The sequence below is a fragment of the Carcharhinus amblyrhynchos genome, chromosome 4, assembly GCF_965287045.1.
Source record: "Carcharhinus amblyrhynchos chromosome 4, sCarAmb.v2.hapA, whole genome shotgun sequence".
Lineage (NCBI taxonomy): Eukaryota > Metazoa > Chordata > Chondrichthyes > Carcharhiniformes > Carcharhinidae > Carcharhinus > Carcharhinus amblyrhynchos.
Genome location: NC_137327.1, coordinates 33501614 through 33528509, shown reverse-complemented (window position 1 = coordinate 33528509; position 26896 = coordinate 33501614). Strand labels below are relative to the sequence as shown.

General features: G+C 40.1%; 1 protein-coding gene across 1 annotated transcript in view; it reads left to right on the top strand.

Annotated features, from left to right (window-relative positions):
- Window positions 1-26896, top strand: part of itfg1 (integrin alpha FG-GAP repeat containing 1) — a 289515-nt gene that overhangs the window by 41768 nt on the left and 220851 nt on the right. The window contains exon 6 of the mRNA XM_080186953.1: window positions 18216-18310. Coding sequence (XP_080043079.1) covers window positions 18216-18310 — 95 coding nt within the window. The remainder of the gene's footprint in view (window positions 1-18215; window positions 18311-26896) is intronic.

Here is a 26896-nt window from a genome sequence, read left to right as displayed (position 1 = left end):
CAGGAGAAAGATAAGCATGTACAATATTGTTCAAAATGGTTTGGCAGGGACATTACAAATCTAAGCTGATCACACTGCTACAGGTATGGTTCTTTGATTGGACATGAACCCCATTGGTTTACTTTTAGGATCCCTGGGGGTGTCCCTCGTTCAAAGGTACTCGGTGCCTGACTTGAGGACCAAACTTCAGGAAAGAGAATCCCTGCTGTCAACCACCCTCTGCCCTTGCTGCCAACCCTAGTTTCCTTCTTCTGCAACCCACAATGCATTCTCATTTACCTGTGGCTTAGATTGTTCTGCAATCTTGGGCTTCTCCCTAGTGCATCGACAGCAGCTGCCACTGCTCCCCTGGTGACACCATCTGCAATCGACGGCTGCCAGCCTGCTTGGCCGGCAATTTTCAGGGGGCAGGATTTTCACCCCTCGGGATCTTAATCCTCAAGAAGGTCAACTGCTGGCCACTCAAGTGCCTCTCAGGCATTTAATCATAGAATCCCTATAGTGAAGAAGGACGTCATTCAGCCTATCACGTCTGCACCAACAACAATCCACCCAGGCCTATCCCCATAACTGCACATATTTACCCCACTAATCCCTCTAATTTATGCATCCAGGGACACTGAGGGGCAATTTAGCATGGCTAATCAACCTACCCCGCACATTTTTGGACAGCGGGAGGAAATCGGAGCACCTGGAGGAAAGCCACTTAGACACAGGGAGAATGTGGAAACTCCACACAGACAGTGACCCAAGCCAGGAATCATCCCCACTGTGTCACTTTCTTCTTTTTGGCCTTACAGCAGGTGGGCGAGATCCCCATTGCTTGCATTAAATACCAGGCAGATTTTCTGTTTTTAGTGATGATTTCCTTAACTTTCGCAAACAGTGGTAATTACGAATAATAAAAAGAAATCGTTCTCCTAATTAATTAGGAATACCAAGTGTTCTAGTTTATATTTCATTATTTCTCGCTTTAGTAAACCGATAAATTTTGTGATCTTTATAGTTGATGATTTTTAGCGACCTATTAATCATGTTGAAATCATCATTATTCAAATTACATGAAATAATCACAATACTAAGTTTTATATTTCTAGTACCAGAAATTGATAATATTTGTGCTCCCAGTCGATTATGAGTTTTTACAATCTACTCTGTGTGATGAATTAAGTTTCCTTCCTCAGGCAGACGTGAACAGATGTGGATGATGTATAACTGTAAATCCCTTTCTTTTTCTTATCCTCTTTCCTTTTGTCTATTATATAACAACTAGTTCACCATTCAGGTGAATTATTTTTCTTCCTTCATATGTTAAGTATGAGTGAAGGTTGGAAGAATTTTGTGGAGACACCAACTCTGTGGTAATTCAGTAATGGTGACAATTTTACAGAAAAAAGCGTATGAAAAATTATGACTTTATAATTTGTCCAGTGAATTTTTTTTGAGGCAATATCAGGAACTTTGACTGGTGTTGGCATTGATAAATCAAAAGCTGCAACGCTGCTTTGATATAAATTTGCTCTTGGATGCCAAATGAAAATATCTTTTCTTTAGAGATGTAATCTACTTGAAGCCTGCTTTTGGAATATTAGTGTGTTGTAATGCATCAGTGCTTAATAAAGTCAATACTGCTAAGCAGAAGACTGGAATGAATTTATGAATTGAGAATTCAAAAGTGAAAACGTGATGCTTTATTTTGTTGGAACCTTGGACAGACTGCATCTGCAGTACTACTTTAATTTATGGATACCACCATTTGAGAAAAGATATATTGATCTTGTAGGAAGCACACTGTAGATTTAGCAAGATAATACCTGAGTTGAGAGAGGAAAATAAGCTAGTTTTTTATTCACAAATTTATCAGGTTGATTAGTGATCTAATTAAGATCTTTTATAGGGTGCGGAGAAGGTATTTTCTCTGCTGGTGGAATCCAGAAGAAAAGGACATAAAGATTAGAGTTTGACAGCCTGGGAATTAAATCAGGGATCTAATTTTTCACACATTATAGTGCAGATCTGAAGCTTTAATCTTAAAATGCTGTCACTGCTGGGTATGTAGTTTTTTTCGTTAAGTAAGGGTATTAAGGTGATAAATAAGAGTGCAGGTAATGATTAGCCATTTACAGGACTTAATGACTTAATAGTCTGTGTGCTGCATTTAATCTAATGCAATTTCACTTGTAACATTTCACTTCATTTGATCAAGAACTCATCAGTATAATTGATGAAAGAAATAATGCATATTTATATAGCATCTTTCATGACTTCAGGAGACCCCAAGTGTTTCACTGTTGTAACAGGGAAAAGTGGCAACCAGCTTATATTCAACAAGGCCCAGGAACAGAAGAATACAAGTTAAATAATCTTTAAACTTAATTAATCTTAAATTGGTTGTTGGTGTGTTTCTTAGCACATATGGGGCTGTTCAGTAAATTTTGGCCAATTGTGGAATCGCATCTAACGTTAGACATTATGTCCATGTTTTGTAAGTACAGGCTGCTAGAGTCTGGTGAGTAGTCTGTCTATTGTGAACAGCTGAAGTGACACGCTGTTTGATATGATCCGCCAGCCGTTAAGATTGTCGGTTGTGCTCACAATGTGGTTTGCTTGTGCACACTACACATATTCCAGACGTCGCTGGATTCCGGGGAAGTGCCGGAGGATTGGAAAATGGCTAATGTTACGCCGTTGTTTAAGAAGGGTGCCAGGCAAAAGGCGGGGAATTATAGGCCGGTTAGTTTAACGTCTGTGGTAGGTAAAATGTTAGAATCCGTCATTAAGGAGGAAATTGCGAGGCACCTTGAAGGGAATTGCTTGGTAGAGCAGACGCAGCACGGTTTCATTAAAGGGAAGTCGCGTCTGACAAATTTACTGGAGTTCTATGAGGATGTGTCTAGGGCGGTGGATAGAGGAGAGCCGGTGGATGTGGTCTTTCTGGATTTTCAGAAGGCGTTTGACAAAGTACCTCACGAGGTTATTGCAGAAGGTCGAGGGACATGGAGTTGGGGGTAGGGTGTTAGCGTGGATAGAGGATTGGTTGTCAAATAGGAGGCAGAGAGTGGGGGTCAACGGGTGCTATTCGGATTGGCGGATGATGACTAGTGGAGTGCCCCAGGGGCCGGTGCTGGGGCCTCAGCTATTTACCATTTATATAGATGATCTGGAGGAGGGAACCGAGTGTAGAGTGTCGAAATTTGCTGATGACACCAAGATTGGGGGAACGGCAAATTGGGCGGAGGGTGTGGAGAGTCTGCAGAAGAATCTAGATAGGCTGGGCGAATGGGCCAGGAAATGGCAAATGGAATTTAATGTTGGCAAGTGTGAGGTGGTCCACTTTGGTAGGAAGAATGGTAGGAAGGACTATTACTTACGGGGTGAAAAACTGCAGCAGGTGACGGTGCAGAGGGACCTCGGGGTCCTTGTGCATGAGTTGCAAAAACCCAGCTTGCAGGTGCAGCAGGTGGTCAGGAAGGCGAATGGGATGCTGGCCTTCACAGCGAGGGGGATTGAATATAAAAGTAGGGAGGTCTTGCTGCAGCTGTATAGGGCATTGGTGAGGCCGCAGCTGGAGTACTGTGTGCAGTTTTGGGCGCCGCACCTGCGCAAGGATATTTTGGCCTTGGAGGGAGTGCAGAGGAGGTTTACTAGGCTGATACCGGAGTTGAGGGGGTTGAGCTATGAGGAGAGGCTGAATAAACTAGGCTTGTACTCGTTAGAGTTTAGAAGAATGAGGGGAGATCTCATTGAGACGTATAAGATGATGAATGGGATGGATAGGATAGAGGTGCAGAAACTCTTCCCGCTCAAAAAAGACAGTAGGACTAGGGGGCACAGCCTCAAGATAAAAGGGGGGCGGTTTAGAACGGAGTTGAGGAGGAACTTCTTCACTCAAAGGGTGGTGAATCTCTGGAATTCTCTGCCCGTTGAAGTGGTGGAGGCTACCTCGCTAAATATTTTTAAGACGCGGGTTGATGGGTTTTTGATAAGAGAGGGGATTAAGGGTTATGGGGAGAGGGCGGGAAAGTGGAACTGAGCCACGACAGATCAGCCATGATCTTATTGAATGGCGGGGCAGGCTCGAAGGGCTAGATGGCCTACTCCTGCCCCTATTTCTTATGTTCTTACAATGTTTTGCTCTTTGTAAGCAAAAGGAGCATATCCACGTATTGCACTTGTTTTGAATTAAACAAAAGTGTGGGGAGCAGTAGTTTACTGGTGAGTTTGCCATGGCAATGTCTCAACCAGAATCAACTTGCCAACCAATCGGTCCCCTTTTCTCATGCAATACAAGTTATTGTTCCTTTTGAAATTTAGCATTCTTGCATCTGTCCTGATGAGTGCAAGATGAGAAGCTTCAATAGCCTGTTTCTTTTCCAGCAATACACAAACTCTGTACTACCAAACAACTATTTCTCAATGCTATAATAGATTAAACTGTAAAATTAGAAGTATCCTTTCACTTCAGTATGGAAAACATAATGCCATTCCCTCCAAGTTCCCCTTTCAGTTACATACATGCTAACTTGAACATTTATCACTGTTGCTTCAGTAGATCAAAATCCTAGAACTCCTTACCTAACTGCAATGCGGGACTACCTTCACCAATCACGGCTGCAGCATTTCTAGAGAAGGGTTATCAATACCTTGTTGAGGAGGACTAAGGACAATAAATGGCCTTGCAAGCAATGCCCACAGCCTGAGAATGTGTTTTTAATGTTTTAACCTTCTAAACAACAATGAAAGCACTGTGATAAACCAGATGAATGTCGTTATTTGTCATTCATTCTGATTTATTTTTGATGACAATTGGAACAATTCCTTCCGCAACAGCCTGGTCCATTCCTCAGTCACCATTAACACCCCCTTCTTTTCTTTTGGCACCTTTCCATGCAAATGCAATACCTGTCTTTTCACCTCTTCTTCTATCATTATCAAAGGCTGTCCTTCCAGGTGAAATGTGTGCATATCTTTGTTTTCAATATACTGTTTTTGCTCTTCATCACGTGGCCTCCTCTACAGTGGGGAGACCAAACATAGACTGCGTAGCCGTTTTGCAGAACACCTCCATTCAGCATGATCCCATGCTTCCTGTCACTTGTTATTTTAATTATCCACCTTTCTCGCACCTTTCTGTCCATGGCCTGCTACAATGTCCCAGTGAAACTCCACACATGCTTGAGAAACAGCACCTCGTCTTTTGGCTCAGCACTATAAAACCCTCAGGACTCAATATTGATTTCAGTAGCTTTAGGTCAGCTATCTTGTTCTGCATTTTTTTTTTGCTGCCTTGTTTCTTCCTTTATCTCTCAACCTTGCATTCAGGTGTTGGTTATGTTGCCATTCGCGCATCATCTTGATACTCCCTTTGGCTTTCCCTCACAAAGTCTTTTGTTAGTTAATCTGTCCTCTGCTCTAACACAGATCTTCCCTTTTTATGTGCTTTGCCCCTTTCTCCTTCTACTGGCTTAAAAACTCTTGCCTTTTTATCTTTCTTCAGTTCTGATGAAAAATTATTGACCTGAAAAATTTCTCTCCAAGGCGTTACCTGATATGAGTACTTCCAGCAGTTTTTGTCATTATTTTGTTGTTGGTGTTTTTGTTTCTTTTGCCACAATACAAACAGTAGTGTAAACTGCAAAGTAACTGTAGTTGTTCAGATTTGTTGATGCATCAGTCCTCCAGGGACGCATAGAGATTGTATTTTCATTGGAGTAGCAGTTTTTGGACTATTCGATAACAATTGTCCCTTTAAATATTGTGATACAGAACTAGGACTTTAGCTGCAAAAGAGGAAGAATTTTATTCCATCGCTAAAATGATTCAAAATTTGTAGTGACATCAAAGCCCAGTGATCGGCTTCACTTGCTGATGAATTCTGAAGAAATCTGACATTACAGGAAATGAAAGCTTAAATTTCAAATTGAAGAGTGCCATTTATGCAGAAAATGAAATTGATTTCTTGATCTATTTTAGTATGATTGAATTTAAGATGGCAAAAAAAATTCTCCCTCATGGGAACTTACCACAGTACTGCACTTTGAATTCAGAGTTCAGTTCTTAATTAACTTATGCATAGTACTTAACTTATTAAAATTAAAATTAAATGTCATTTTGCAAATAGATATTGAATTTGAGGTAGAGATGGATTTTAGTTGAGATGGAAAAACAGTATGGTGGAATTTATATATCATTGAGATGTAGTGATTATTATCATTATAATGCACCATTCAGTGTGCATTTTTTTTTGTTAGTCTCCTTTTGGCACCAACTTTCCGCAAATCACTCCTCACCTGAAGGCGAAGGCAAATGATTTAGAATTTGTTCTCTGTCGATGGCAGTGCTATTCAAGCCACAAGGGAGTACACTGGCCTTATTTTTCCTCCTCTTTTTACATAATAGATTTTTTTCCCCTAACGCAATGCCAGATTACTCTTTGCCATTTTCCCAAAAGCATCAGCTCAGAGTGGAAATTCTCAGTTGGGAAATTGTGGAATGGAATGTCTTAATGCAGAACATTTTGTAAAAAATGTGTTATATTGCTGATTAATTATAAAATTAGGTAAATAAGACTAGGCTTGTCTTCCAGTTCGCTTGAGAATGTGAACTGACATTTTATCATGATGCTGAGAAGGTATTTGGTTTCAAGTTTTTTGTTCTAATTAAACCTTGCCCTTGAAGTGATAACTGTCACTTTTAATAATTATACCAAAGGTAATGCTTATAGTTTTTGATCACTGTTCTCGGTAGAGTTAGCAATTCTTCCAACCTGGAGGCAATTTTAGTTTGGATATCTTCAAGTCCGACTCACTTGGGAGTTTAACTAGTTGCCTCTGTTGTGCTGACAAGGTTCTTTCAAATTTTTGTTTCTGGGCTTTGTTTTTAAAATACTTAATGTATTTTAACTGATATTCTGACTCCTGTAGAATGTTAAATGCTAATGTCTTCCCCAAAGTTACGGTGTTGAAATACTTCTGTATCTTGTATTCCTTGTGGAATTGCTCAGATTAAGTTCATTTGAATTCAGGGATGTAGTTTATATGGACTTTCATAAAGCGTTTGACAAGGTACCATATGATAGACTGGTACAAACTAGAAAATCACATGCAATTCGGGATGGGCTGACTAGATGGATACCAGAACTGGCTTGGTTATGGAAGACAGAGTAGCAGTGGAAGGGTGTTTTTCAGAATGGAGATCTGTAGCGAGTGATGTTCCACAAGAAACAGTGCTGGAACCTCTGTTGTTTGTCCTCCAGGTCACTTAATATGCTACAATGTGAGTGGTCTGATTGGTAAGTTTGTGGATTGGTGAAGTCGCTGATAGCGCAGGGATTGTCAGAGGATACAACAGGATATAGATATATTGGAGACTTAGGCACAAAAATGGCAGATGGAGTTTAATCCAGACAAATGCAAGGTGATGTATTTTGGAGGATCAAATTTAGGTATGAATTATAATGCAAACGGCAGAACCCTTAGGAAAAAATGAGCAACGTTAAGGAAGCATCTGGATGGATACACGAATAGGGAGGGAATAGAGGAATATGGACCAGATAAGGGTAGAAGGTTTTTTGTTGAATTTAGTTAGGGCATGATGATCGGCACAGGCTTGGAGGACTGAAGGGACTGTTCCTTGCTTTACTTTCCTTTGTTCTTTCTGTTCTTTGTACTGGATTTAAGTTTCATTTTGGAATCTGCACAGCTGTGTTTAAAAATTGCGCAGGTGTGTCCTGTCCACAAAAAGCAGTTTAAAATCCAATTTAACCTGATTACTGCTCTATCATCAGCAAAATGTTGATGGTGCTATCAAACAGCATGGCAAAGCAATAACCTGCCCCCTGACACTTAGTTGGCACCCACCAGGAGTTCTCATTTTAAGCCTTGTTGTGAACATTGGTAAAAAAGCTGAAATGAAATTTAGAGGTGAAATGAAAGTGGCTGCTCTTGACATTAAGGCAACCTTTGACCAAGCGTGGCATCAAGAAGCCTGACAAACTCAAGTCAGTGAAAATCATGGAAAACTATCCATTGGTTGGAACCTTAACTACCACAAAGGAAGATCGTTGTGGTTGTTGGTAGCCAGTCATCTCAGTTCCAGTACAGCCCTGCAAGAGTTTCTTTGGATCATGCCACAGGCCCAACTGTCTTCACCCATTTCATCAATGATCATCCCTCCATCATAAGATCAGAGGGTCATTACACAATGTTCATTGGCTCCTCAAATACTGAAGTAGTCCGTATCCATATGCTGCAAGACCTGTACAACGTTGAGACTTGGGTTGATAAGTGCCAAGTAACATTTGTTCCACACAAGTGCCAAGCAATGACCATTTCTAACAAGAGAAAATCTAATCACCTCGTCTTGACATTCAGTGATAGTACGATCGCTGGATGCCCCACTCTCAACATCATCCTGTGAGTTACTGTAGACCAGAAACCTAACTGGACTAACCATATAAATAATATGGCTACATGAGCAGGTCGAAGGCTGGGAATTCTGCAATGGGCAATACATTTCTCAATTTGCTAAAACCTATCCACCATCTGCAAGGCATAAGTCAGGGGTGTGATGGAATACTCTCCACTTGACTGAGTGGAGCTCCAACAATACACAAGAAATTCAACATTATCCAGGGCAAAGCAGCCCACTTTATTGGCACCTTATACATTAGCTTCTATGTTCACTTCTTCTACCACCAACATACAGTGGCAGCAGTGTGCACTGCCTAAAAGATGCAATGCAACAACTCATCAAGACTCCTTCCAAATGTGGAATCTTGTTGATCTGTGTCTAGCAGCATGCCCTCTGCATTTGCCATTGGTATTGAGTAACAACCAAGATGCATGGTTTCAGCGTTAACAATCTCTGTGCTTTATTTCATTAAAGTCAGTTTACTCATAGACATCCAAATTATATCATCCAAATACTCTCAAGTATGTAATATTACCTGTCTGTTCTCCAACTGATCAAGGCTGCTGACAGCATATTTGCTCACTAAGACTTGAGGCTCCTTCTGAAGTGTTCTGCTCTGTCTGGTCTTCAGTCTTCCTTTTGTCCTTCTTTCTTTGTGCATGACCACAGCCGCTGGAATTCAGCTGATTGTTGGAATCATAGTATTGACTGACATTTTATGGACCCGTCCTGCCAATCGATTAACTCATCGCTTACGTTAATCTCCACAACAGGACACAATGGAGCCCACTTCATGATGAGGGCATCCTTAGCTCCAAATGTCATCAGCTTTGTTGTGATGTTGTTAAAGTACAGTATCACAGCTAATACCACATCTTACAGTTGAACTGTTTCCAGTAAGCTTATTTTCATTCAGGAATATGATCAGCAGTCTCTGGTTGTGCTCAATTCTCATTTAGTAGCTGTTTTCTGATATTTCTTTACTGAGTATCACAACTTCTACCATCAGATAGGCAAGGACAGTGAATTGATTGATTTATTATTGTCACATGTATTAACATACAGTGAAAAGTGTTATTTCTTGCATGCTATACAAAGCATACCATTCATAGAGAAGGAAACAAGAGAGTGCAAAATGTGGTTTTACAGACATAGCTAGGATGTAGAGAAAGATCAACATAATTCAAGCTAAGTCCATTCAAAAGTCTGATGGCAGCAGGGAAGAAGCTGTCCTTGAGTCGGTTGGTACGTTAACCTCAGACTTTTGTATCTTTTTCCCGACATTAGAAGTGGAAGAGAGAATGCCCAGGTGCATAGGATCCTTAATTATACTGGAGGCAGTGGGAAGTGTGGACGCAGTCAATAGTTAGGAGACTGGTTTGGGTGATAGATTGGGCTACGTTCACGACCTTTTGTAGTTTCTTGCGGTCTTGGGCAGAGCAGGAGCCATAGCAAGCTGTGATACAACCAGAAAGAATACTTTCTATGGTCCATCTGTAAAAGTTGGAGAGAGTCATAGCTGACGTGCCAAATTTCCTTAGTCTTCTGAAAAAGCAGAGGCATTGGAGGGTTTTCTTAACTATAATGTTGGCATGGAGAGACCAGGACAGGTTGTTGGTGATCTGTACACCTAAAAATTTGAAACTCTTGACCCTTTCTACTTCGTCCCCGTTGATGTAGATAGGGGCATGTTCTCCTTTACGCTTCCTGAAGTCGATGATAATCCCCTTCGTTTTGTTGACATCAAGGGAGAGATTATTGCTGCCGCACCAGTTCACCACATTCTCTATCTCATTCCTGTACTCTACCTCATCATCGTTTGAGATCCGACCCCACTACGGTGGTGTTGTCAGCAAAGTTGAAAATCAAATTGGAGGGGAATTTGGCCACAAATCATAGGTGTATAAGGAGTATAGTAGAGAGCTGAGAACACAGCCTTGTGGGGCACCAGTATTGAGGATGATTGTGGAGGTGGTGTTGTTGTCTATCCTTACTGATTGTGGTTTGTGAGTTAGGAAATTCAGGATCCAGTTGCAGAGAAAGGTGCCAAGGCTCAGGCCACAGAGTTTGGAGATGAGTTTTGTAAGTATAATGGTGTTGAAGGCTGAGCTGTAGTCAATAAATAGGAGTCTGACATAGGTTTCTTTGTTATCTAAGTGTTCCAGTGTTGAGTGCAGGGCCAGGGAGATGGCATCAGCTATGGGTGTGTTGCAGCAGTAGGCAAACTGTAGTAGATTCAGGTATTCCAGGAGGCTGGAATTGATTCGTGCCATGACTAATCTTTTGAAGCACCGCATAATGATAGATGTCAGAGCCACTGGCCAATAGTCTTTAAGACACGCTGTTTGGTTTTCTTAGGTACTGGGATGATGGTCATTTTCTTGAAGCAGTTAGGGACCTCAGATTGTTGTAAAAAGAGTTTGAAGAGGTCTGTGAATGCCTCCATCAGTTGATCTGCACAAGATCTGAGTGCTCATCTGAGCTAGTCGCTTTCCATGGGTTGACCTTCAAGAAAGTTGCCCTAACACCTGCAATATATGAAACACCCACCTGCAAGTTCTCCCCCAAGTCTTGCAGCATCCTGACTTGGAACTATATCACCACTCCGTCATTGTTGCTGATTCAAAATATTGGAACTCCCTTCCTGACTGCACTGTGGGTACTCTTACAAGGCATGGCCTGCAGTGGTTCAAGAAAGCAGAACACAGCACCTTCTCAAATACAATTAAGGATAGGCAATGCAGTACTAGCCAGTGATGCTCATGTAGCACAAATGAATTTTTAAGAAAGTGTGCTTTCCCCGAGACTGAGTTGTCCTATAAATGCATACCAATATCCTATTTTACTCTAGCAATTGCTTGCATATCAGGTATCACACAGAAAAGAAGTATGGGAAACATAGTTACTTGATAACTGGTGTTGGATGTAAACAGGGAGAGCTCTTGGTGTGTTTAGAGAACTTGCTAAAATTAACCCCATGGTAGTGTTTCATTCCATGGTATTTTTCTAATGTGAGTTCTGGATCATAACCCTGATCTGTATGGATCAACTGCCTCATAAGAGATTTGCACCCATAAATAAATTACGTAGAACAAAAATATCAAATGTGTACTGAATGAAAGAAAGTGTGGGTGAAGAAAATGTCCCTGTCAATACAATAAGGGTGATATTCCCTCAGCAGTGCGTGGTGTTAGGGACCAAGTTAGAAACTCCAAGGTAAATTATGAAGTTAGCCTTTAGCGTAGACCCCAGCTATTTTTGATTTGGGCATTAGTATGAGCATAAGGTGTTTCACTGCAGATGTGATTCTATTGACCCACTAAGAAACTTTCAGTAAACTAAACATGATTTAACAATATAGTTTAACTATAACAAAAATAATTAGCATAACTTTTACCAATTGAAATACTTAAACATGACAAGGTATAATTCTTAAATGCTAGCTATCTCTATTATGTTCCCCATTGATGTAAACTCCCCTTCAGAATCAGTTAGCAAAAGCACACAGGCGTATATGGGTTGCTAGGCCTTAAGCCTTTTAACCTCATGGACAGAGATACCAAGAAACACCTGCCTTCTGACTCAGACAGCAGCCTCCAAAGAAAGACATGTCTTCAAACAGCAGAACTTCAGAGAAAGAAAGTGGGAGAAAACACCTAACGCCTTTTGCAGACTTCTGGAGAGAGATACCTATTTTCTATTCCCAAACTTCAATTTCCGGAGAGAGAAAGAGCTGCTGCTTTCAAATTCAAACAGCAACTGCCTGCTTGTCTCTCTGTCGTGACACACATATGCCAAGCAACCTAACAAAACCCTACTCTGAAATCCCAGGGAGCAACCAAAAAAATAACAAAACTGCATTAATTCAGATTGAAACAAACAACCTAATAATTAGGAACAATTATTCTTCTGCACGCTCAATATGTGAACTACTGGTTGCAGACAAATTCGGCACCATTTAAATAGTTGCACCTTAACGTCTCCTTCACAAGAAACACAACACAAGTATGCTTCTTGAAGGCACTGTATCGTCACAGTGGTAACCAATCTACCTATTATAATTCTTTGTGGAATGCAATCAAATAAGGTTTGACAATTTTAGAAAATCAAATTGTGCATTTGGAGGTCCTGTCCCATCATCTAATGAGATAGTTTGGGGCCAAAACTACAAGAAACATAACCACAAAGTTAAAGAAAGCCTGAGTTTGAATTCAATGGAAGTAGAATGTTTCGGACTCCGGATCATCCTAACATCTTTGTTCTAAAATCCTGGTCAGAAAGATGCAGGATCGCAGTAAGTCACAAAAAGGACAACAATGGGAGGGTTTTGGAAAATGCTATATGGCTGAAAACTATTACACATTGTAAAGCTTTGAGATGCATTTCCAGATTGTCATTGAACGTATTCTGAATATTCAGCAATTAACCTATTTCTGAGATTTTTTTCACAATTTTTACAAATAACAGATTAGCTTCTTTTATCTCTCAAAATAAGATCTCTTGAATTAATTACTTGCAGAGAATGGAGCATTCAGTAAAGATGAAGACAGTGGCAAGGTTGAGCAGAGACAATGAAGTTGCTACCATAATAGTGATGCTCATGATACAAGAGCTCCTTAGAAGCCTTTTAATATGCTACATGAGTGAGAGGGTCAGAAGGTCCACTTCTATTATAGGAAATAAGAGTAGGAGTAGACCATTGGGCCCATCAATCCTGTCCTCCCATTCAGTATGATCAGAACTGATCTTTTATCTCAACTTCACTTTTCTGCCACTTCCCCATTTCCTTTGATTTCTAGAGAGATCACATACTCAACAAGGGGGCACCCAAACCTCCTGGGGATCAGGGTAAGAGGTAATACTGAGTGTTACTAAATATTTATTAATTGTAATCCATGTTCATTCTGTAAGCACATCTTCAAATAGCCAAAACCTATTTGAAGATAGGAGGAGAAGCTTCACAACATTCAAGCTCAACACCATTCAGGACAAAGCAAACTGCTTGATTGGCACCCCACCTCCTTAAACATTAAGTCCCTTTGCCAACAGCTTACCTTGGCTACAGTATGTGCCATCTATAAGGTGTTGTGCAGCAACTCCTCAAAACGACTTCACCATTACGTTACAAACATGTAATCTCTGCATGAAGTACCACCACTTCCATGCTGCACTCCATTCTCTCTTGGAAATATATTTCTGTTCCTTCATTCTATGGCTAAATCCTGGAACTCCCAACTTCTGCTCACCACCACCACCTTGAGGGCATTTGGGGATAGCAATAAATGCTGCTTTGTCTGTGATTTCATGTCCTGGGAGCAAATAAAAACTAAGATCAGGCAAGGGAGTTCACTTATGGTTCAAGTTGCTGAGGGAAAGGAGCATTGATTGAATACTTAGTTGTATGTGAAAATTTATACAGGTGTTTATTTAAAATTAATCACTGAATCAACTGGGTGTACTACCTGATAAAGCAAATACACTTGCAAAAGAAATATTTTTGTTTGGCAATACAAGAACCAAGGAGATAAAACTGTTTAAATAGATTTTTTAGGTTGAACATTTTCATTATGATACAACATTCAATGTAATTTTTCAGCCTACTGAACTTAAACTTCTGAGTCGAAAGAAAATGTCACCATAATTGCATGCAGGATACCATGATTTAAGTCAACCTTCTCTGGGATCAAACATTTTGAATTCAATGTGATTGTTATAGAAATTTATTTACATGCACTGAATTTTGTTTATGTTGAAGGAAAGCACGCTGCTGTTGATTTTTTTTGTATAGTAATTAGAATGTTTTGAAACATGTTCTTACTATCCCATGGCTTTAAGTTGCCCTGAAATGGATTAAAAAATCCTGAAAAATTGCACAATAGATTGCATTCATTTTCCTAATATGTGTTTACCTCAATTCTAATGGCATTTGCTACAAATTGTGGACATGTGCTCGATATTGCCTCTGGTTTTGTGTATCTCGTGTAAATGGTTCTTGACCTCTCTTAGAATCATAGAATCCCTACAGTGCAGAAGGAGGCCATTCAGCCCATCAGGTCTGCACCGACAACAATCCCACCCAGGCCCTATCCCCATAACCCCATGTATTTACCCTAGTTAGTCCCGCTGACTCTAAGGGGAAATTGAGCATGACCAATCCACCTAACCTGCACATCTTTGGACTGTGGGAGGAAACCCACACAGACACAGAACGTGCAGACTCCGTACAGACAGTGACCCAAGCTGGGAATTGAACCCGGGTCCCTGATGCTGTGAGGCAGCAGTGCTGACCACTGTGCTATCATGCTGCCCTCACTTAACCACTGGATTTCACCAGTGTCTAGTATGGTACCATGGCCATGAAGGCAATAACAATGAAACGCCTTATGTTATGAAATGGATGTCACATTGGTCAAGCCATCATATGTGCATCTCTAATCTTCCTAAAAGATGAGCTGATGAACACTTCAGTGAGACAAAGCCATCTGTAAAACAATAAATAGTTTTATTTTACAAGCAGTGAGCAAAACCAACTGAATAGTGATCATAATGAGTTAGCTTGCTTTGTAATGTAAAATAATTACACATGTTAATAATAAAACTATGTTGTAGAAGTATGCTACCCAGATTTTGCTGTCATAATGATGCAATTGTGTCAGCGTTCAGCAACATTACTCGACATAAACTGACAACATCATTGGAAGTTTGAACATGCACAGAATAATGTGGAAATCCAGAGGTTGCTATCAGTTAACTGTGCTGAATAGGTGCTACTATCTCCCTTGCAATCATGAATAGACAACAACTTTAATTCTGAGCCTCTTAAAAATCCTGGATAAAACACCCTGGGTTGTTGTCTCCTGATAGAACGGATGCTAATGTACCAGTTGAATGAAGTTTAAACAGCATACTAATTTCATAAATACTGCTGACCAACTTTACTGGCTCTGAAAAGCTAATTTTATGTTTGTGGGATGTTAAATGTCTTCACAATTATTTAAAAATTTCACATTTTTAAAAACTTTTTTTTGAGAAGTCTGTGTCATTTGAAGTGGAAACTTCATTCTGCCACAAACAGTCTAAAGAAATTCTCAGCTACTATTGGCTCACTTCCTTTTCCCTTTTCCAGCCAGATAATTTCTAATCCCTGAATTGACTTTCACAGTGAGGGTTACCCTGGAGATTTATCCCTCTATCTAGGTGAATCTTCAAGCCTTACTTAAATCCTCACATGCTTGGTCTCTTCAATCTGAGCGTGAACTCCCATCTATGTTCTGCAAGCTGAACTGGCTGCCTGTCTAATCTTTGCTGACTGGCATCCTGGGGTTCAGTGATATCTTAGCAAAACACCATGTAAGCCTCTCAAAGATCATTTTCGTGTCCTGATCAAAATACTAATTAGCTATCAGTTAGATTCTCAACTCCATTTTATCTGGAAACTAATTAGACAATTTAAAGTGCAGCCATTTATAAAATCTGACATTCTCAATACTTCTCTCTGAGACTTGGTGACTAACAGTCTACTCTTAGTCAGTACAGATGTTCCTGCCATTGTCTACAAGTGTGAACATATTGCACCTTCTTCCCAGTTAAACAATCTGGGCCCCCCTTCAATATTTAACAGCCAAGCCACCCAAGCTTGTTGTCGGACACAATTCGATGCAGGTCATATGGCCCCTTTCATTCCTCCAGTTTACCCAAAATATAGCAATCTTATAAACTTTGTATTTGTAACACTATAGTTTACAATAATTTTAGCTGCAGAGATTTGACAGCCTGCAGAACTTTAAGAAGTTATACAGTAAAAAGTTATATTCCACAGTAGTATTTCCACAAAATGGTATTGAAATGCAAAAACTGAAAATTCTTTCTGTTTGCATACAAGTTGATTAAGTTATCAATGTGACTAACTCGTATTATTACCTGCCTCTGTGTATTCTACAAATGAATGTAGAACATACATTTTCTAAGTATTTATTGATTTAGTTCTTGCACAAACATAAATTTGAACATTTGTTGAGAAATGTTAGAAATTTCTGTTTAAGTGCTTTCAGATCTGGAGTATGCTTTTGAATGCAATTTCACCTCTTTCAATCCCCAGAATCAACTTGTCAATGTAACCTCAGTTCTGCTAAACTCCAGAGCCATAACCCTAACGCTGCCATAGCTCAGGACTACCGAAATGTGGCTTATACTTCCAATCTCCATACACACCAAACTTCAGCCCCTACCCATGCCCTGCTTAACATTAGGGGCAGGTGTTGCTTAGATTCAATATACTATCGATGCCTAAAAAAGTTGGGAATTTATGTTTTACTGAGAAAATCCAGGTAGAAGTTGCTCCTGCTGTTTGTGCATCTTTGGAACACTTCCTTGTAGCTTCTTTGTGTTATTTTAACCTTACCATGGTCGGTCTATCATGTCTCCAGTGGCCTTTTGAGAAAGCCCCCTGAGTCGCCAATGCATCGAAGTAAGGGTTTTGTGGTGTCACAGCTGAAATGAACAGTTGGTACAGGCAGCAATGTTGTGGTGCTGATGCAGAAAGTCTGAAAACATGGAATACAGATTTCTGCAGAATTTTTGTTTTTGCTATTCTTCATGCATACACTTAAGCTTGTGCTCACAGGGTCAGTCAGATCACCACATGTGGTTTTCCAATCTTCTTAAAAGATGACTAGTTCAGGGAGATGTACAGATTGCTACTCCCTACCCACATTCAGGGTTTCTCAGGAGCCAGTATGTGCATTCTGTTCTGTGTCCTTGTCATGGAAAACAAGGAGCTTCACAATGGAGCAGAGGACACTTACTGCAAGAACCGCCAAGGCATACAGTTTCTGATCATCCCCTCTGTGGGGGGAAAAAAATCTGCTTTTTAACATCAAGTCTTTATCTCTTTATCATCCTCCAACTTAGAAATAAAGGATACGTTCCATTTATTTAGCATCATTTAACATAATAAAATATCCCAAGGCACTTCACAAGAGCATTATAAAACAAAATTAGGCACTAAGCCAAACAAAACTACTTGAGGGTGAATGGCCAAGAGATTGGTTAAAGAAGTAGATTTTAAGGAGAAATATTAGTTAAATTCATTTATTAAAGGGACAGTAATTCAATCCACCCCACCATATCACAACATTACCAGCTTGTTTAGCCCTGTATGAGCATTATCACCCAAGTGAAGTCGTGAGCACCATGTAAGTTCATTCTTTTCCTAATAGATTAGCGTTTGTAAAGTTCAGAAAGAAGTGCCATGTCAGTGCACATTCTGTTCTGTGACTGAATTCCAAGCGACAGAAAATAAATCTACTCTGGTGCCTACATGTGCTTCTTTAAACCATTTTAATATTGAAAGGTACCCACTGTGGGCCAGGATCACAGAAACTGATTGGCTGCCCAAGTGGTTTCACATCATAGTAGCTTGTCTCAAGCATGAAGTCATTGCTGGCCGGCTCCCTCCCTTATCTCCTCCATTATTACTGCACAAGCATCTGGGATCCAGCAAAGAATATTAGAAGCCTCGATTCTGGCTATAGTCTAGGTCAATTGTAATGCATTGAGTATATCGTATTAAACAAAGCTGATTTCCTGTTGTCCCTCAGGTGCTTTCAAAATGATTAATCTGAGAACGAAAAATCCACAAATATTTTGCCTCTTCTCTCGTTAACTCAAAACTGACCAGCAGAAACGAAGTTGGAAACTAGTATTCAAATTAATGAATTTTCTTTTTTTTTTACTGCTAATCAACGTATGTCTTGAGACGGGAAGTGTTGTCATAACTTTGAACACTTGTGTTTTTTTTTCAGAAATCAAACATGGTTTTCTGCTTTGGATTCTGCTATTCAAATGTATGTACCTCACTCTCATGCTTTCATTGACCTGAATAAAGACTTTACTGCAGGTAAGATTGCTGAACCCTACAGATAAATAAAATCAAATTATTGCAAGAGTTGTAATGGCATAATATTTTGTGACAAAAGGGTTTAATGGTGTGGAGTTTAATGGTGTAGAATTTAGTAGAGATGTTTAATGATGCAGGAGATGTTAGTCAGTATGAAACATTTCAAATGTAAACGCATTTAGACTCTTTCCAATAGAATTTATGTGGTGTTAGCAGCATCCCTGTAATTCTTTGTAAGGATCTCCACAAAATATGTCACAAGTACTTTCAGCAGAAATGAAACCTTGCCTTCAATAATAACTCATTTCCTCTTCCCCACCCCAGTCCGATGCTCCAAGGAGTAGAAGATGGAAATAGGATCTGAGCATTTCTACTCAAAGTAGTTTCATGCCTGTATAGAATCTCATAACTCAGAAACAAAAATGTCTGTACACACTTAAAAATAAACCCTTTCATTTGCTTAGTTAAGCATTTCCTTACCAGAACAGAAGTATTGTTTATTTGGGATATAATTTTATTCCTTTCCTTGACCAAGTAAGGAGGAATGAGCAACAACATATCATGCATCGTAATCCCTTGCACTTGAGTGTGGGTGAAGTAGGAACTGGAAACCATGTTTAGACCTTGAGTGATAATCAGGGAATCTGACCATTTCACCACAAATTTAAATTGGTTAGTTAGAAAGAAACCACATCAGTTGGTGTTGAGAAGATGGGGTTGTTGTTGGAGTCAAGCTGTATACAGATGCTAAATTGGGCAGAATGATTGGGTTTAAGCTGGCACATACATGAGTCAGATGAGGCTTAGAAGTTGAAAGTGGAGAGCCTTAACATGATAGTGAATGTTTTTATTTTATTAGAAAAGAAAACCAAATTTAAAAATAAAATTATCCAAATAGCCATCATAAGCAAAGTAGGCATGGATCAATTGGCATTTCGCTCATTCTCTGCAATATTAACATTACAAGTGTACAGAGATATAGTCCCACAGCCACAGATTAGTGCTAAACCTAATAATGTTGCCTATAATCTAATATTCAAAACAGAGTTGCTATTAACAGTCAAGCAATTGTAAAATCAGAAAAACTGATATCACACTCAATGATTAGTTACTGATTTATTTCACTTTTACTTGATTAAAACATTCCACTATATTAGAAGATCGTGGGTCAAGATACTTTAGAGCTCCTACAGTTCAGTATCTCTTGTTTAGTAAAGGGAAAAAGCAATAAAGTTCTTGAGTGCCATCCTGTAATTCTCACTGGAAGTGACCGTTGAGTGACGTTTGGCTTCCCTAAGTTGACTGCCAGCTCTTGAGTAAAGAATTGTTTGACAACCTTTAACCAAGAAACTATTAAGAAAAATTTGTAATTTCTTAAGAAGGCCTGTGGAGTCCATAGCTGTTTTTGTAACTGTTTTTGTAACCTTTTTAAATAAACTTTTCAGAGTTTGCATCAATTGTAATTTTCTTGGCAAATACAAAATACTGGTCCATGTGACCTGGCAATCCTTGACCTGGAAGCAATACCAGCAGGAACAAAGTTAAGAAAGAGGCTGCGTGGCTAACAGACGTAAAAATGAGTTACAAGCAGAGGAGCTGGAAAGTGAACTTGATCAGTGCACACGTGCAGACACAAAGAAAGCAGACAGAGATAGAAAGAGAAAGACAGAGAATTCTTGAAGAAGCAAATCACTCTTGGGAAGAGGTCAGTTTTTCTGTTCAATAGAAAAGGACGTTTGAACGCATGGAGGTATTGTGTGAACAAGCTAAAAAGACCTAAAGCCTGGAAAGTGAAGCTGTGTTATTGTTTAATCAGTTGAAAGGCAACTCTGGAAAACTGTGCCCTCAGGACTGTTGTGACCCGAGGAAGAGAACATTCATAGAAGTCGATTTTGCTGGTGATAATTTGTACTCGTGAAACTCGGTGGGGAGAGTGGGTGAAATCAGTTGTCGGATAGCACCTTGATCACCACTGAGTAAATGAGGAACAGCATGTTGTGTAGCTGCATAATGCATACATGCTGAAGGGAATTGTTGTGGTTGTGTAAGATGTCCTGTTGCATTATCTTTTTAAAGTGAAATTTACTTTTTACTTAAATTGTAATTTGCCTGTTGATTTTCCATGCATTCTGATTTGTGGTAAAGTAAAGGTTACAAAAAGTGAAATCTTGTTGGTAATTTCTTCATTTGGGAGTCGTTTAGTTATTTTGGTTATTTTGGTTTATGGTTTGCCCAGGGTGATCATAACAGTGGTCATTTATGAAATGTACAGAAGATGATCACCTGTAAATCCTATTCCATAAAAGTGAACATTAAAATGAGATTTTAAGGTGTATAGCCTCAGAAAAGTAGGGGAAATAAATCCAGAGCTGCCTTTAAGTTGAAAGATATAGATCAAGAGGAAAAAGAGAAAGTGTGCTGATAACACATGTCAGGTGGATAATACAAGGGAGAACCTGGCTGAATATAGAGGTTTCAAAGGGGAAGCAAAAAAACAAATTAGAGAAGCAAAGAGGAGGTATAAAAAGAGAATGGCAGCTAACATAAAAGGGAATCCCCAAGTGTCCTACTGCCATATAATTTATGAAAAGGGTAGGGCTGATTAGAGACAGGATTTAGACATGGAGGTGGGAGATAGCTGAGGCATTAAATGAATACTTTGTGTCTGTCTTTATCAAGGAAACATGTTACCCCGGCCGCAGTGAAATAAGGGGGTAATTAATAAACCGAAAGGATTTTAAATTGATAAAGAGAAGGTATTAGATAGGCTGTCTATGATAAAGTTGATATATCACCAGGACAAGCTGAGATGCACCCACAGTCCAAAGATGTGCAGGTTAGATGGGTTGGCCATGGTAAATATGCAGGGTATAGCAGCGGACCTGGGTAAGATGCTCATTTGGAGAGTCGGTGCATACTCATCTGGACACTGCTCCCATATTGTATCAATCCAAAGGAGCTTATGACATTTGTCTAGACTTTGCATAGGATCAACTAACTGAACATTGAAACAACAGGAAAAATATTTGACATGTCATTTGAGCTAAATTATTGTAAAGGAAGAGTACATCTGAGTATCTGAGTTGCAGTCAGAAGAAGGGTTGAAGTTGCGCACTTTGACCTAGGGCCTCCAATCAACACCAGACTGCCTAGCCATGTTGGTCATTGTACGTTTCAGCCAAATTGTAGTGATATTGGTCTAAGTGTTTTCCTTTGACAGTTTGGCATGAGAATGTGGTGTTTTTTTGTTTGCAGTTTGTTCCAGTCATATCTTGGTGATATGGTCTGAGGGCTTTTCCTTAAGGGTTCAGGACAAGACATGGTGTTTTGTTTCTATTGTAAGTTTAAACTGAGTCGTGGGGACTTTTTGTTGCATGCTGGGAATGGGTTGTTTTAAAGTTTGGAATCTTTTACTGTGGATTTTAGTTGATCACAGAAGTATCTGTGCTCAAGTCATTAGTGGGTTTTCAATAAAAGTCAAAATCTTGGTTAAGCCAAACACTGCAATTTTGCTCTTCGTAGATTCTAACATTCAGGAACCTTTCAAGGGGACAACAGATACCTTGACAGAAGCTGAAAGGAGAGGTATTCAACATCATGAAGGATCTGAACAAAATAAATGGGGAGAAACTGTGAAACTATGAAAAGATTGAGAACATGAGAGCAAAAATCCTGCGAATGAGCTCTCTCTCTATATCAACAAAATTGAAAGAGCTTGTCATTGACTTCAGGAAGCATAAAGGAGAATATGCTCCTGTCTACATCAATGGGGACGAAGTAGAAAGGGTTGAGAGCTTCAAATTTTTAGGTGTTCAGATCATCAACAGCCTGTCCTGGTCCCCCATGCTGACACTTAGTTGAGAATGTCGAAGGAAATTTGGCATGTCAGTAATGACTCTCACCAACTTTTACAGATTCAACAGAGAAAGCATTCTTTCTGGTTGTATCACAGCTTGCTATGGCTCCTGCTCTGCCCAAGACCACAAGAAACTACAAAAGGTCGTGAATGTAACCCAATCCATCACGCAATACAGTCTCCCATCCGTTGACTGTCTATACTTCACACTGCCTCGGCAAAGCAGCCAGCATAATTAAGGACCCCACGCACCCCAGACGTTCTGACTTCCACCACCTTCCTTCGGAAATAAATACAAAAGTCTGTGGTCCCGTATCAACTGACTCATGAACAGCTTCTTCCCTGCCACTGTCAGACTTTTGAGTGGACTTACTTTGCACTAAGTTGATCTTTCTCTCTGCCCTAGCATTGACTGTAACACAACATTCTGCATTCTCTCGTTTCCTTCTCAATGAATGGTATGTTTTGTCTGTATAACGCACAAGAAACAATACTTTTCACTGCATATTAATACATGTGACAATAAATCAAATCACAGATTTAAACTAACTGGCAAAAGAAGTATACATAAAATGAGGAAAAACTTTTTCATGCAGCAAATGGTTTCGCCTGGAATGCATTGCCTGAGTGTAGTGGAGGCAGATTCAATCAAGGCATGCAAAAGAGAATCAGGCCGTAATATGCAAAGGAAGAATTTGCAGATTTTGGGGCAAAGGCAGGGGAATGGCACGAGTTGAATTGCTCATTTGGAGAACTGGCTCAGACACAATCGGCTGAATGACTTCCCTCTGTGCTGTAACAATTCTGTTATGAAAGGCAGTACATCAACTTTTGTTGTGTTGACTGTAGGCATTATAGTGTTTTTGTTTGTTGAACAGTGGGGGCTTAATTATTGAAGTAGTGATTATGGTTGAATTTTTGTAGGCAGATATCCTTTCCCAAAGAAATTGAATATCAAAGAAAGCATCATCTGTGTTGCACCAAATACAATAAGTATAAAACAATGGATATGAGACTGCATCAACAGTAAACACATGAAAACCTTTTTTTCCTTTTTGCGCTAAATCTTTAAGATTAGCACAATTTTGATCTGTTTCTGACTGTACATCACATTGCCATGAAAGCTGTATGGAAATGAAAAAATAAATTGGTTTATAATTGGTTGCGTTCTTCCAAATGGTTTAACAGGTGCATTTTCATGTCTCTGTACACTCCTTAGTTCAAATAATTTTGAAGTGATTGAGGACGTTATCAGTGTAATGTGATCTGTGTTTGGGGAATTAAAAATATTTATTTGGGTAGAAATACATTTAGGTTTAGACCTTTTAACTTTGAGTGTAACAAGAATTGAGTAGCAACAAGGCCATATTAAGGTCATGAGATAAATTGTTGGTTTCCAAAATTACTCCAGGCTAGTACGAATTGGTTTTGGGGGGCAAAATTGCCTCCAAAGACCATGTTAGAAGACTGAACATTTTGCTTACTATTGCAGTGTCTCTCAGCTCCTGGAATTTGTATCACCAAAGCTTGGATTGTTGAGAGATTAAATTCACAGCAAGTACAGTTGTGTTCCAAATTCTTGCTGCTTTTTATCATCTGCATTTCCAAAATTTTCAAAGCATCAAGTTATATTGAAATAAAGTCACAATCCATTACTTGTATGCATAGCTTGTTTACCAGAAACTCTGCAGGCAATTTAAATTAACTACTGTGCAATTTATTGAAAGAGCTGCATAAAAACTGGATTTATGTTGTTTATGCAATATAATACATGCATGTTCACATGAATAATTGCTACTGGAATATTGGAAGTTGTTCTGATTTATACCAAATTGGTAGTAGAAAGCTTTAAGATGCAGAAATATGCAGAGAAACGCAAATGTTATTTCTTCTACCCTGCATCTCTCTTTCTCCACCCCTCCATTGTCATCATGTTGCACAATTGCTCGTTTGACACCAAACCTTGGATGAATTGTAACTTTAGCTCAGCAATGTAAAAAGTTTCTGGGCCAAATCTTCTGGTTTCCAGATTGTCAAAGTCTGGATGTATGACTGGAATACTGGAAATGCTAACATGCTGACCTACATTGGAGTTGTCCAGCAAGTTTTAATTTCCCATAAGCAATTTCCTCACTCCTGAGATCCTGTTGAACAGTTCTGATGTACTTAGTCAGATATTTATCCAGGAAATGTTTGATTAAAACCGAGTTTACCTCCTGGGTAAACACAGAAGTACAACACCCCAATCATTTACACTGAGACCCTTGACTACGCGCACCCCGCCCGCCTGACTGACAACTCACCGGCTAGCCGCCCCACCCACCTGCTGTCCTGTCTATCCACTGACCCAGAATTCTTGCCCATCCGTGCACTCAGCCACCCGCCCATCCGTGCACTCAGCCACCCATTCACATTTGCTAACATTTAAATTAGACCTCTAAACTTACCAGAAGGCAGTTAGTGCCATAAAAAGGGGACTTGTCATGTCTTCCCCAACTTTGCTGCAAGGGAGCTCTCTGAAGAACGCCTGTGTTCTGCATTTCTGGGGAAAAACAGGCTTGGAAGCTGTGGAAGAAATGCAGGGCAGCCTGAAGTGGGGGGGATGTTTGATCACAGCAACAATCCGATGATTGCCACAGTCTGGAAAATCCAGGCCTGTATCTTTGCAACTGTCCTCACCATCTTCAAAAGGGCATTTAACCATACTTTTGTCCGACTCCTTCCTTGCTTTCTGCTTCACCACCTAAAGAATCATCAGATGTTTGATTTATATACAAGCCATTTGGTGGGATTTTCCACCCCTGTTTTAAGTGGATGGGAAGAAGAGGGAGTCAAGCGGGAATCCCAAAATGGCTTTTATCCTGGTGTGATTTCCCAGCTCAATTGTCCCTGTCAGTCATGGATGGTAATACTGCCATTTACATCTCTTTGACCTTCCCATGCCACCCCACCACTTTGACCTCCCGTCTGCCTATCTTCCCTCCTTCATACATCCGTCTTTGCGCCAACCCCGGTCCATATGTCATGCCAGCCCCCACCCTCCCAGCCTGTATGTTATGCTGGCCCCCCTAACCCTGGCCTGTGAATGCCACTACCCCCACCCCCCACCTCAGTCTGTGTGTCATGCCAGCCCCCCTGTCTCGCGCCAGCACCGCCCCCACTCGCCTGGTTCCCTGCGTCCCCTGTGTTGCACCAGCCCACCCCACTTCTCGCACCGTTGCCCACCCCATCTCGTGCAGCACCCTTCCCGTGTCTGGCACCAGCTCCCCTCCCCCGTCATGCGCCAGCGCACAGTCTCATCACCACCACCATCCACCTGCTCCCCGCCGTGATAAGTATTGCTTGCTTCAAAAACCAAATTCAAATTGACTTTAATTTATGGACCCCACAAGAGAAGCATGCTAGATCCAAACTGATCAAAAAGTGCATTATAACCAATCTTTTTGATTTGTTTTATTATTGTCGTGTGCTGACATATCGTGAAAAGTATTGTTCCTTGTGCACTATATAAACAAAGTATACAGTTCCTAAAGTTGGTGGGACAAGGAAAGGAGAGGGTATGGAATGTAGTGTTACAGTTGTAGCTAGGGTGTAGAGGAAGATCAGCCTAATACAAGGTAGGTCCATTTTAAAAGTCTGGCAGCAGAGAAGAAGCTATTCTTGAGTCAGTTGGTATATGTCCTCAGATTTCATATCTTTTTCCCAATGGAAGAAAATAGAAAAGCGTATGTCTGGGGTGCATGGGGTTCTTGATTACGCTGGTTGCTTTTCTGAGGGAGCAGGAAGTTGGGCTTGATCTGACATTTGATCTTAGCCAAAAGCCAAGTTAGGAATCTCATTCCTTCAGTGTTTAATTCTTGGAGATTTTCACAATGTGGATTTTACTTTTTTTAGAATAATATTTATTTCTCTTTCTATGTCTCTGTTTATCTCTTATTCCAATCTTTCTTTCTCTTTCTGTCTTTGCTTTGTGTACCTAGAATCCACGCAATCTAATTTGTATTATTAGTCCATCTGCTGTTTACTTCTCAATCTTTCAGTATGGTTAAGGAGATGCACATTTGCTTGCCCTGTCCACTCAGCTTCCAAATGTCATGTGTGTGCTGAAATAAAACAAGTATTTGAAAATTTTAGTGTACAAGGTTAAGTCTAATGTCAGGTTTTGTTTGATGTCCTGCAATCAAACTTGACCAATCTGAGGTACCTTTTGCTCTTGTTAGTTTGTGCTCTGATAAACATTGTTAACGTTAAAAATGCCTGCTGTTATATGGTGCAAGTGTTTCACCTGTAATCGTGCAAGCTAGGTTATGGCTGATGGGTATTTTTTCTAAATGCTTTCTAAAAACTATTTTCATTCACCACTTTCTTTCGCTAACTGGAATTTCTAATGTCTTAAAACCATTTCAAAAATGCACATTTTGAAGTGGTATTAAATGTCAACTGAACTGCATGGTGGCACAGTGGTTAGCACTGCTGCCCCAAAGCGCCAGGGACCCAAATTTGATTCCTGGTTTGGGTCACTGTTTGTGCAGAGTCTGCACGTTCTTCCTGTGTCTGTGCGGTTTCCTCCGGATGCTCTGCTTTCCTCCCACAGTCTGAAAGATATGCTGGTTAGGTACATTGCCCATTTTAAATTCTCCTTCAGTGTACCCGAACAGGTGTCAGAGTGTGGCGACTAGGGGATTTTCACAGTACTCTAAAAAAATTTTATGCCTTTCTCGCTGCGTTCC